At 42.5% G+C, this 13,094-nt stretch overlaps 3 protein-coding genes across 3 annotated transcripts in view; all 3 read left to right on the top strand.

The window, feature by feature from the left end:
• The window catches only part of LOC109562123 (protocadherin beta-4), a 149,114-nt gene that overhangs the window by 76,934 nt on the left and 59,086 nt on the right, over window positions 1-13,094 (top strand). The window lies entirely within an intron of this gene.
• On the top strand, window positions 1,285-5,977 carry LOC109562129 (protocadherin beta-16). The gene has a single exon (XM_019965083.2). It carries the CDS (start codon window positions 2,590-2,592, stop codon window positions 4,978-4,980), a length of 2,391 nt encoding a protein of 796 aa, XP_019820642.2. The 5' UTR covers window positions 1,285-2,589; the 3' UTR covers window positions 4,981-5,977.
• Window positions 6,971-10,944, top strand: LOC109561085 (protocadherin beta-10-like). The gene has a single exon (XM_019963511.2). The coding sequence runs from the start codon at window positions 7,280-7,282 to the stop codon at window positions 9,677-9,679; it is 2,400 nt and encodes a 799-aa protein (XP_019819070.2). The 5' UTR covers window positions 6,971-7,279; the 3' UTR covers window positions 9,680-10,944.

Below are 13,094 nucleotides of genomic sequence, written 5' to 3' on the forward strand. Positions count from 1 at the left end.
AATTTTTATCACTAAACAATTTAGAGATTCTGGAATGTTAATAGAGCCAATAGGCTCTAGTAATTTTCTGTTAAAATTAACCATATGGCTTTGACAACATCTCTTTAAAAAATTATACTGAAAAAAGATTTAGAGTCATAAATGACTATTTTGAAAAAATGGATCACAAGAGCTGAATCAGACATTCTTAAGCATTTGCTCTGATAATGCTGTCCTTGTAGAGTGATGAATTTTTGCTGACTTGGATGCTGGGTGCATGAAAATTCATGTTTATGTGTATTAGTTTTGTATTGCTGCTATTAAAAATTACCACAAACATAGACTCTCAAAACAATAAAAATGTGCTACTATATAGTTCTGTAGGTGTGATGTCTGACATGAGTCTGGGCTAAATTCAGGATGTTGGCAGGGATGCATTTCTTTCTGGTGGCTCTAGAGGAGAATTAATTTCTTGGTCTTTTCCAGCTTTTAGATGCTGCCTATATTACTTGACTCATGGTCTCTTTAATCTACATTCAAAGCCAGCAACACTCTGTCCCTTACTCCAGTTCTTCTGTAATCATATCTTCCTTGATCATAGCCAGGAAAGGTTCTGTCCCTCCCAGATAATCCAAGATAACCTCTCCTTCACAGGGTCCTCAATTTAATTACATTTATGAATTCTCTTTTGACATGTAAGAACATTATTACAGACTTTGGGAATTAGGGCATGAGTATCTTTGGGTAGGTGGCCATTATTCTGCTTACTGTTGGCTGCTTGAAAGAAAATTATCCAGTCTGGCAGTACTACCTATGGCCAAAGAAAGGCATACAAAGACCTTTGTGACAGGAGTTTAGACCTTATTGATTAGATGCTTTAACCCTAGACAAAGTATTAGACAAACTTCTAAATATAGTTAAACAAAAACACTGAGTTTATAAATATATTACGAATCTTTACCAAAATTCAATTTCAATTATAAAACTGGAAAATCTGAACTAAAGGATATGGGTTTGAGGTAGAAAATGTTCTAAAATTGACTGTGGTTGTGGATGTGAATATACTAAAAGCCATTGAATTATACATTTTGAATGTATAATTTTATGGTATGTGAATTACATCTCATTAAAGCTGTTTTTTAAAAAAAGGAATAAAACAAGTATACTAACGCATATATATGGAATTTAGAAAGATGGTAACGATAACCCTGTATACGAGACAGCAAAAGAGACACTGATGTATAGAACAGGCTTATGGACTCTGTGGGAGAGGGAGAGGGTGGGAAGATTTGGGAGAATGGCATTGAAACATGTGAAATGTCATGTATGAACCAAACAAACAAAAAAAAAGGCAGATCTAATCACTTAATTATTTTGTCATAGAAAGTATAAACCTGCTTTGAGCAAGCCCATTCATTCACTCTAACTCTACCCACTGCATATGAATAGTGTAAACAGTGTTACATGACAGCTCTTCATACTCTTGAACTCTGGTACTTTGACGCCCTCTTTTCTTTATTTAAAATTCCTATGGATACACTCTGACTTATCAATGTACTTTAAATGTGATATCCCAAAATGAACACAATATCCCAATATTTCAGGCTAGGTTTTAGTAAATAAAATAAATTGTAAGCCTTTTTAATTCACATTTTACACCGTAGATAGTGTGGTGGTGGTTTAGTCGCTAAGTCATGTCCTCCTCTTGCCACCCATAGACTGTAGTCCACCAGGCTCCTCTGTCCATAGGATTTCCCAGGCAAGAAAACTGGATTGGGTTGCCATTTCCTTCTCAAGGGGATCTTTAAAAAAAAAAAAAAAAAAGGAATAAAACAAATCATTCTCATGATTTTTTTTTTTAATCCAAAAACATGGCAGGCCTAATAACTATTAGACTCCCGTTTGGGGAAGTTTTGGAACATGAAACTTTTGGAAAGCCACGAAACATGAAAGTTTTGGAAACTCACTGTCCTCAGACTTAGGTGTTGGAATGAAGAAGTAATATTCTTTAATAAGGCATTGGTAAAATACTCTCTTTAGAAACATAATTGATTGCAATTTTGCAGTGTCTACTCATTTATAATTCTATAATATTTACCGTGAAAATGATATACTAAAGTGTATATTCTTTTTAACTTAAATGATAATTAAATTATTTTAATCATTAACTCTGAACATTAACATAAATGAAATTTTGCTCTTTGTACTTCTGTGCAACAACACAGCTCTTCCTGAACTCATAAAAGCCATATGGAAATAGAACTTAGTGTTTTAAATTAATGAACACAGTTGACAACCTATCTGGTACATTTAGGATAACTGCATTCAGTTTTGCATTCAGTGAAACCAGTAAAGATGAGACAGAACGCATGGTGGCGCTGCAGGTTAAGGTGATAAAAAAAGAGACTTGCCTTAAAAACAGTAGCTCCAGTATCCAGCTAGTTTCACACTGCCTGGAAACTGCCTGAAGAATAGCTTTCTCAGCCACAGCGAAAGTGAGTGTGAAACCTCTCTAAAACTTTATTTAGTGACAAAGCTTTGACCTGCTAGGGCTACCAGGATCTTGGGCATTTATGAAGCTCCTGTGAACCTAGTTGTCAGGAAACAGCAATGGAGACTGGACGGATGCACAATCACAGACAAAGGCAAGTCCTAGTTTTCTTTGTTTGCCTGAGCATGTCTTGGGGGAGCGCTGATTTGGGGCCCTATTCAGTAGTAGAAGAAACAGAGAGAGGCTCCTTTGTGGCAAATTTAGCAAAAGATCTGGAGTTGGGGTTGGCAGAGATGGCTACTCGAGCGGTCCGGATCATTTCCCAGGGGAACAAAGAGCATTTGCAGCTCAAGGTTCAGACGGGGGATTTGCTCCTAAATGAGAAGCTAGATCGAGAGGAGCTATGCGGTCCAACTGAGCCTTGCATACTACATTTCCAAGTATTAATGGAAAAACCTTTAGAGATATTCCAGGCAGAACTGAGGGTGAAGGACATCAATGACCATTCCCCCGTGTTCAATGAAAGAGAAATTATTCTAAAAATACCGGAAAACAGTCCTACAGGAACTGCATTCCCTCTGAGTAATGCTCTGGACTTGGATGTAGGCAGCAACAATATTCAGAACTATACAATTAGCCCCAACTTCCATTTCCGGGTTATAACCCACAAGCGCAGTGATGGCAGAAAATACCCTGAGCTGGTGTTGGACAAAGAGCTGGATCGGGAGGAGGAGCCCGAAATCTCATTAACGCTGACAGCGCTGGATGGCGGCTCTCCACCAAGGTATGGGACAGCCCAGGTTCGCATTGAAGTGGTGGACATCAACGATAACGCCCCTCAGTTTCAGCAGTTGCTCTACAAGGTGCATATTCCTGAAAACAGCCCCGTAGGCTCCCTGGTTGTCACTGTTTCTGCCAGCGATGTAGACAGTGGACTCTATGGGAAAATATCATACACATTCTTTCAGCCTTCTGAAGATATTAGTAAAACTTTGGAGGTAAATCCAAAAACAGGAGAAATTCGACTGAGAAAACAAGTAGATTTTGAAACAGTTTTCTCTTATGAAGTGGACGTCAAGGCCACCGATGGGGGCGGCCTCTCAGGAAAATGCACTCTTCTCCTGCAGGTAGTGGATGTGAATGACAATCCTCCGGAAGTGACAGTATCTGCACTTACCAGCCCCATCCCAGAGAACTCCCCTGAAATTGTAGTTGCTGTTTTCAGTGTTTCAGATCCTGACTCTGGGGACAATGGGAAAACAACTTGCTCCATCCAAGATGACCTTCCTTTTCTTCTAAAACCCTCAGTCAAGAACTTCTACACCTTAGTAACGGAGAGAACACTGGACAGAGAGGAAAGAGCAGAGTACAACATCACCATCACGGTCACTGACATGGGAACCCCAAGACTGAAAACCGAGCACAACATAACCGTGCTGGTGTCCGACGTCAACGACAACGCCCCCGCCTTCACCCAGACCTCCTACACCCTGTGGGTCCGCGAGAACAACAGCCCCGCCCTGCACATCGGCAGCGTCAGCGCCACAGACACAGACGCGGGCGCCAACGCCCAGGTCACCTACTCGCTGCTGCCGCCCCCCGACCCGCTCGTGCCCCTCGCCTCCCTCGTGTCCATCAACCCCGACAACGGCCACCTCTTCGCCCTCACGTCCCTGGACTACGAGGCCCTAAGAGCCTTCGAGTTCCGCGTGGGCGCCACCGACCGCGGCTCGCCCGCGCTCAGCAGCCAGGCGCTGGTGCGCGTGCTCGTGGCGGACGCCAACGACAACGCGCCCTTCGTGCTCTACCCGCTGCAGAACGCCTCGGCGCCCTGCACCGAGCTGGTGCCCAGGGCGGCCGAGCCGGGCTACCTGGTGACCAAGGTGGTGGCGGTGGACGGCGACGCGGGCCAGAACGCCTGGCTGTCGTACCAGCTGCTCAAGGCCACGGAGCCCGGGCTGTTCGGCGTGTGGGCGCACAACGGCGAGGTGCGCACGGCGCGGCTGCTGAGCGAGCGCGACGCGCCCAAGCAGCGGCTGGTGGTGCTGGTCAAGGACAACGGCGAGCCGCCGCTGTCGGCCAGCGTCACGCTGCACGTGCTGCTGGTGGACGGCTTCTCGCAGCCCTACCTGCCGGCCCCGGAAGCGGAAGCGGCGGCCGCGGCGCCGGCCGACCCGCTCACCGTCTACCTGGTGGTGGCCTTGGCGTCGGTGTCGTCACTCTTCCTCTTCTCGGTGCTGGTGTTCGTGGCGGTGCGACTGTGCAGGAAGGGCGGGGCGGCCTCGGCGGGTCGCTGCCCGGTGGCCGAGGGCCACTTCCCAGGCCACCTGGTGGACGTCAGCGGCACGGGGACCCTGTCCCAGAGCTACCAGTACGAGCTGTGTCTAACAAGAGAAACTGGGACGAATGAGTTCAAGGTCCTAAAGCCAAGTCTCCCCAATCTTTCATCCAAGAGCATAGGCAGGGAAGTCGAAGAAAACCCCTCGTTTCAGGGTAGCGTTGGAATTTAATAATTGATAAGTGGAAGTGAAGTCGCTCAGTCGTGTCCGACTCTCTGCGACCCCATGGACTGTAGCTTACCAGGCTGCTCTGTCCATGGTATTTTCCAGGCAATAGTACTGGAGTGGATTGCCATTTGCTTCTCCAGGGGATCTTCCCGACCCAGGGATCGAACCCGCGTCTCCCGCATTTTAGACAGACGCTTTACCGTCTGAGCCACCAGGGAAGTCCCCTAATAGGAACTTATTTAATAAAGACATTTTCTTCCTCTATTTTTTCTTTAAAATATTACCACCACCAATAAGGTAGTATTTAATTTTCTGTGTTTTGTTTATCCTCAATCTCCAACTTTGTTCAACTTCACAAGTTTCCTTAGATTCATAGTTCAGTTCAGTGAAGCATTTCTCACCAGAATCCCAACAAGTGAAATAGGCTTTATCGTCAAAGTTGGTATTACCACATTTTCTCCACTTATGTATCTTTACTGACTTTGTGTTTACATTTTAAATGTCAGTTCTTAATACTTATTCAGTTACTAAGATAATCTGCTGCATGCGATCTGTATGTGTACTATTTGATATTTCATTTTTTTTCAAAACCGGTATTTTCGGTGATTTGTCAGTCTAGATTTTCATTACAGCAATTTTCTTAAACTATGTTACTTTTTAAAACATTCTCTCTGTATTGGCATTTACTTATTTAAAATATAGTATTTCCATTGTGTGATGTCTCTTATCTGAAAATAAGAAACATGATTTTAGGATACCGAGGGTGCATATATATGTATGTTTGCAGACAAAAAAAGCAAAAATATCATTATTCTATAGTATCACATAGAAATGTTTAATAGTTTGTTGCTTTTAACTTTGTCAGAAAAAAATCAGATATTCCTGTTAAATTTTGGGGGGCTAACAATGCAGTCCCATTCAGTTGAAAAACAGAAGTCATCAAGCAGCGGTTTATACCCTATGGCTTTTATATTAAACAATTTGAGTGTTTTGAACAGTATCTATCCCTTTCCTTGTACCATAGTTCTCAGTTTAATCTGTATATCTTGCTTACTGTTGAGGAAAAGAGAGATTTCCCCCTAGATATTAGGGCCTTGGACAAAATTCTCTGTGAGGCAGAGTTTATAATGCTGTTCTTATTTTCAGTAGATAGGACAGGCATTAGTGTGGTCTACTTTTTATTTTGTGCATGAAATTAGATCCCACTTGAATTAAGAAGGACCTTAAAAAAGAGGTCAGTCCCTGCTTTAATTCTGCATATATTTTAAAACTGATGTAAGAAAAACAAAGACATGTGAAAGAAAGGGAACAAATTGCAAAGAATGAGTGAAAGAATACAATTTTTCAAATGGTAAGGCCCTAAAATATTTCATGTCCTACTCACTAGAGTTTATTTATGCATGCCTTAATACAGTAAGCATTTAGTGATTGTCTGATTTGGCAATTGATGATTAAGACATAGTTTCCATATTGAAGTTCCATTCGTTAACCAGGTCACATATTGAAGAAGGGACACATTATTGGAAACAATATTTACAAGGCAATTACACAGGTTTTTATTGGAGCACAGAGAAGATACAGCCTTAAATGCTTCTTTCTAGATTATACAATGATGATTCTATTTCGGCAATGTAATTAAGTTTGGAAGAAATTTGTTAAAGAAGGTGTGAAATTTTTCTTTTCTCAGTTTTTGGTGTTCCTATGCTCAAGTTTTGGAAAGGTAAAATCTGTTCCTTTGGTGATCTTTGAGGTCACTAGTTTTCCTTTGGATTCCTTGTATTGCTTGGGAGAAGTGTCAGCAGTGCAAGGCTTAGAACTAAAATCTAGCACAATGGACAGATTCAACTGCTAGACACATTATTTTTTCAACTGATGAATTTTTAACTTTCACCATAAGCAGTGAAAAATTTCAACAAAGTGAACAGTTCTCTATTTTAACATTATTTTTAATGATACAAACAAAAGAAAAACGAAATATTTAAATAACAAAGACATACAAGCGCACAAATTGGGTACAGCGATTTGAGTCTGTTGGAGGCCACGCGGTGGCGCTGCAGGCTAAAGAGACAGGGGTAAAAATCTGAACTGAGAGTGCTGCGGTAAGTCACTGACATAAGAAGAAAGATAGCGGCAGGTAGACCAGGGAGAAAAGCTGTAGCAACCCAAGATTAGAAAAGGGGGTTATAAAACATAACCCATACCTTTGCTACTACACGGTGTAGATCTGCGGTTTGCGACTGCTGTTTATTTACACTGGGATCTGTGATTGTTACCAATATTAAAGACGTATTCAGAAGCAGCTATGGAGGCTAGACGATTTCCCTGCTCAAGACAAAGGCAAGTCCTGTTTCTTTTTCTGTTTGGGGGAGTATCCTTGGCAGGCTCTGGGTTTGGACGTTACTCGGTGACAGAGGAAACAGAGAGAGGATCCTTTGTAGTCAATATAGCTAAGGATCTGGGGCTGGGGGACAAGGAGTTGCTTGCAAGGGGAGCGCGGGTGGTCTCTGATGATAATAAACAACACTTGCTCCTGGACTCTCAAACTGGGGATTTGCTTACAAATGAAAAACTGGACCGGGAGAAGCTGTGTGGCTCCAGAGAACCCTGTGTGCTGTATTTTCAAATTTTAATGGATAATCCCTTTCAGATTTACCGGATTGAGCTGAGGGTGAGGGACATAAATGATCATTCACCAGTTTTTCGAGACAAAGAGACAGTCTTAAAAATATTAGAAAATACAGCTGAAGGGACCTCATTTCAACTAGAAAGAGCACAAGATTCAGATGGAGGACTTAATGGTATCCAAAACTATACTATCAACCCCAACTCTTTTTTCCATATTAAAATTAGTGGCAGTGATGAAGGCATAATATATCCAGAGCTAGTACTGGACAGGACGCTGGATCGGGAGAAACAGCAAGAGTTCAGCTTAACACTCACAGCGCTGGATGGTGGGTTGCCACCCAGGTCTGGAGCCACTAATATACACATTGTGATCCTGGATGTCAATGACAATGCCCCTCAGTTTTCTCAGGCAATCTATGTGACCCAGACTCCGGAGAACAGCCCAGTAGGGTCCTTTATTGCTAAAGTCTCTGCAGAAGATGCAGACTCTGGAATCTATGCAGACATATCCTATTCATTTTTTGATGCTTCTGAAGATATTCTAACAACCTTTCATATCAATCCTTTTTCTGGAGAAATCATACTCAGACTGTTGCTTGATTATGAGCTAGTAAAGTCTTACAAAATAAATATACAGGCAATCGATGGTGGGGGCCTTTCTTCAAAATGCACAGTTTTGGTCGAGGTATTAGACACCAACGACAATGCCCCTGAACTGATCATATCATCACTTTCCAACCATGTTGTGGAGAACTCTCCTGAGACAGCATTGGCTGTTTTTAGGATTAAAGACAGAGACTCTGGAGAAAATGGAAAGACAGTGTGCTTCATCCCAGACCATCTGCCGTTTCTTCTGAAACCCTCTGTGGAGAATTTTTACATCCTAATGACAGAAGGGGCACTGGACAGAGAAAGCCAAGCGGAGTACAACATCACTATCACGGTCACTGACATGGGAACCCCAAGACTGAAAACCGAGCACAACATAACCGTGCTGGTGTCCGACGTCAACGACAACGCCCCCGCCTTCACCCAGACCTCCTACACCCTGTGGGTCCGCGAGAACAACAGCCCCGCCCTGCACATCGGCAGCGTCAGCGCCACAGACACAGACGCGGGCGCCAACGCCCAGGTCACCTACTCGCTGCTGCCGCCCCCCGACCCGCTCGTGCCCCTCGCCTCCCTCGTGTCCATCAACCCCGACAACGGCCACCTCTTCGCCCTCACGTCCCTGGACTACGAGGCCCTAAGAGCCTTCGAGTTCCGCGTGGGCGCCACCGACCGCGGCTCGCCCGCGCTCAGCAGCCAGGCGCTGGTGCGCGTGCTCGTGGCGGACGCCAACGACAACGCGCCCTTCGTGCTCTACCCGCTGCAGAACGCCTCGGCGCCCTGCACCGAGCTGGTGCCCAGGGCGGCCGAGCCGGGCTACCTGGTGACCAAGGTGGTGGCGGTGGACGGCGACGCGGGCCAGAACGCCTGGCTGTCGTACCAGCTGCTCAAGGCCACGGAGCCCGGGCTGTTCGGCGTGTGGGCGCACAACGGCGAGGTGCGCACGGCGCGGCTGCTGAGCGAGCGCGACGCGCCCAAGCAGCGGCTGGTGGTGCTGGTCAAGGACAACGGCGAGCCGCCGCTGTCGGCCAGCGTCACGCTGCACGTGCTGCTGGTGGACGGCTTCTCGCAGCCCTACCTGCCGGCCCCGGAAGCGGAAGCGGCGGCCGCGGCGCCGGCCGACCCGCTCACCGTCTACCTGGTGGTGGCCTTGGCGTCGGTGTCGTCGCTCTTCCTCTTCTCGGTGCTGGTGTTCGTGGCGGTGCGGCTGTGCAGGAGGGCTGGGGCGACCTCGGCGGGTCGCTGCCCGGTGGCCGAGGGCCACTTCCCGGGCCACCTGGTGGACGTCAGCGGCACGGGGACCCTGTCCCAAAGCTACCAGTATGAGGTGTGCCTGACGGGAGGTACCGGGACGAATGAGTTCAAATTCTTGAAGCCGATTCTCCCCACTGTTCAGGCACAAGATCCTGGGAGAAATAGTGACGAAAATCCCACATTTCGAAATAGCCTTGGATTTAATTTTCAGTAAAATTCTTTCTATATGTTCACGTATTTTTGAAGTGTTATGAAACTATATCAATATTAGTTTAGTTTTATTACTCCAAGTTAAATTATTTTGCAACTAAAGCCTTATTTTAAAGTACTATATGATTTTATAATGTTATTTCATCCTTTTTTTCCCATTAAACAGGTTAGTTGTAATCAGTACTCCATCTAAATATTAGTTTGTATGTTTAGGTCCTTCAAAATGTACAAGAGTTTAGTACCATTTTCATTCTGGAAAACAGGTTGATTTTTTTCCCTAGTACATTTCATAGACTGAATCTCATTATCTTATACACCTACAGTACTTCCTTTACCTAAGAAGATATACCTGCATGTCTTGACCTTACTAAAACATTTAATCATGATAAGAAACTATCATCTAGCTCTAAATGATATTTTAAAAGAAATATTTCTCTATTATTCTGCTCATGATAAAATGAAACATCATTGGTAGGATTCCCTCGTGGTCCAGTGGTAAGGATCTAGAGTTTTCACTGTCTGCACCTGGGTTCTTCACTGGTCAGGGAATTAAGATTTGGCAAGCTGCCTGTGTAGCCAAAAACATCCCAACCAACTTAAACAAACAAACCAAAACCATGAAGCATCATTTTGTAAGCAACATTATAATATCCTTGTGTTCACATTAGAAGATTTAGCTTAGGGACCAGGGGACTCCCTGGTGGCTCAGACGGTAAAGAGTCTGCCTACAATGCAGGAGCCTCGGTCGGGAAGATCTCCTGGAGAAGAAAATGGCAACCCACTCCAGTATTCTTGCCTGGAAAATCCCATGTACGAAGGAGCCTAGTAGGCTAAGTGGGGTCGCAAAGAGCAACTTCACTCACTCACTGTGTTCATATAATTTCATTTTCTTTAAATATGCTACTCTTTGTTAATATTTTCTAATGTTCATTTTTGCTGATATAGAAACCAGACTATGTCTTATAATTCAAAATATAACCTGCATGAAAATGAATATAAATAAAAACATTTTGAGGGTCTGTATAAAGCTATTAGTGGACTGTTGCAAAGCTTTTCACTTTTCATTTTATTTTGTAAATATATTTTAATTATCTATAATTTTTAAATAAAGATGAACTAAAAATCATAAGGAATGACAACAAATTCATCTCTAGCTCTCTTCTCTGTTTTCTGTAGATTTATCTACATTTTCTGTTATGTGTTTATACTGCTTTGACATTCAATTTTATACTTTAATAACTTCTTCCTGTAATAAAGCACTTAACCTTCTTACCTTTTTATTTCTTAATTGCTTGGCCTCCTTTCTTTCTTTTCTTATTGAAATATAATAACAATATTATGTTAGTTTCAGGTGTACCATGTAGTGATTTGACATTTGCATACATTGCAAAATGATTACCACAAGTCTAGTAACCAACTGTACCCATACAAGTTATTATAATATATTCCTTATGCTGTATATTACATTTTCATGTTTTTTGAAATTTTATAATTGTTTAAGTCTGTGCCTTTTAATCCCCATCACCTATTTCGTGCCCTCCTTGCCTTCCAATTAACAAACACACAAACATTACACATTCCCTTTCTTCTATTCTCCCTGTCTTAGGTTTTCTTCTTCTCCTGCTTCTGCTTCCTCTCCCCCTCTCCTCCTCCTTTTGGTTAAACTAATAGTTTTGGTTTATTTGCTAAGATTACTTCAAAGTACACATTCAGTTCAGTTCAGTTCAGTCCGACTCTTTGCAACCCCATGAATAGCAGCACACCAGGCCTCCCTGTCCATCACCAACTCCCAGAGTTCACTCAGACTCACGTCCATTGAGTCAGTGATGCCATCCAGCCATTTCATCCTCTGTCGTTCCCTTCTCCTCTTGCCCCTAATCCCTCCCAGCATCAGAGTCTTTTCCAATGAGTCAACTCTTCGAATGAGGTAGCCAAAGTACTGGAGTTTCACCATAGTATGATTACATTCCCTTTCTTGAAAATATCTTTCCTAGAGTTGATAATTATTTTTATTGGCACAACTTTCTATTTAATTCTATTGATTTTTCACATTATTTCTCCCTGAATATCATTATTTTCCCTTAAATTTAAAAAAAAATCTCAGAAGCCTATCAGTTATACTTATTTTCTGGAGATCTTTCACACAAATTCCCTCCTATCTCTCGCCTTCATTTATACTATTTGCTCTATAGTTAGGACTTTAACATTTTCCTATGTTGGTCCCCTTTGATAAGAAACAGTATATAGTGGATCCTTGAGCAACAGGGTTTTGAACTTTGTGTCCACATATATGAGGATTTTTCTAATACATATAGTGTATGCACTGACTGCACATCTGATGAGTCAACGCACTGCAGAATGCAAACTTAATACACCATCTTAGCTTGGCTGAATCCTCGGATGTGCAACCCTTGGATGCGGAGGGCCAACTATGGGATTTGGGCATCTGGGGAATTTGATATCTGTGGGTCTTAGAACCAACCCTTCACAAATTCTAAGAGGCCACTTATTTAGCTGACACAGATCTCTCAATATCTTCATAAAAATAGATGCAGAGGACATAAAATTTTTGAGAACTTGCCTTGTGAAGGTATCTTGCTTTCATTTGATTGATAGTTTGGATATAAAATTCTAGGCTGAAAATAATTTTCCCTCATATCTTAAAAACAGTATTCCTTTTAGTGATTGCATATACAGTTGCTATTCAGAAGACTTTGCATTCTAATTCCTATCTCTTTTAACGTCACATTTTTGCATGGTGGAAACATTGGAAACTGTTTCTCCTATTCTGAAGATACATCAGTGTCAGCTATTTATCTAGTCACATGTGTACTCTGTTAACATTTAAACTCTCACTTTTAGCTCTAAGAAATTTCCTTGTTCTATTTTCATCGTAATTTCTCCTTTGAATTTTGTATCTTCTCACCATAATTTCATTAGTTAAATACTGGATATCCTGAATTGATAGATTGTCTCCCTCTAATTTTTTTCCACTTCTTATTTTCTTTTTGCCTCTTGTTCTACTTTTTGGACAAAATATTTTATCATCCAAGCTTTGTACTTTTAATTTTTGACTGACAAATATTTATTTTTTAAAAGCTCTTTTTAATTCTCTTGAATGTTTTTCATAGCATCTGTTTTAGATTTATAAATGTAGGATCTTTTGTCATTTAGATGACCAGTAGGCACATGAAAAGACGCTCAACATCACTAATTATTAGAGAACTGCAAATCAAAACTGAGGCACCACCTAACACTGGTCAAAATGGCCATCATTAAAAAGTCTACAAAAAACAAGTGCTGGAGAAGGTATGGAGAAAAGGGAACTCTCCTACACTGTTGGTAGGAAGGTAAGTGGGTACAAACAGTATGGAAGTTCCTCAGAAAACCAGAAATAGAATTACCACTTGATCCAGCAA

This window comes from Bos indicus, chromosome 7 (assembly GCF_029378745.1).
Source record: "Bos indicus isolate NIAB-ARS_2022 breed Sahiwal x Tharparkar chromosome 7, NIAB-ARS_B.indTharparkar_mat_pri_1.0, whole genome shotgun sequence".
NCBI classification, from domain to species: Eukaryota; Metazoa; Chordata; class Mammalia; order Artiodactyla; family Bovidae; genus Bos; species Bos indicus.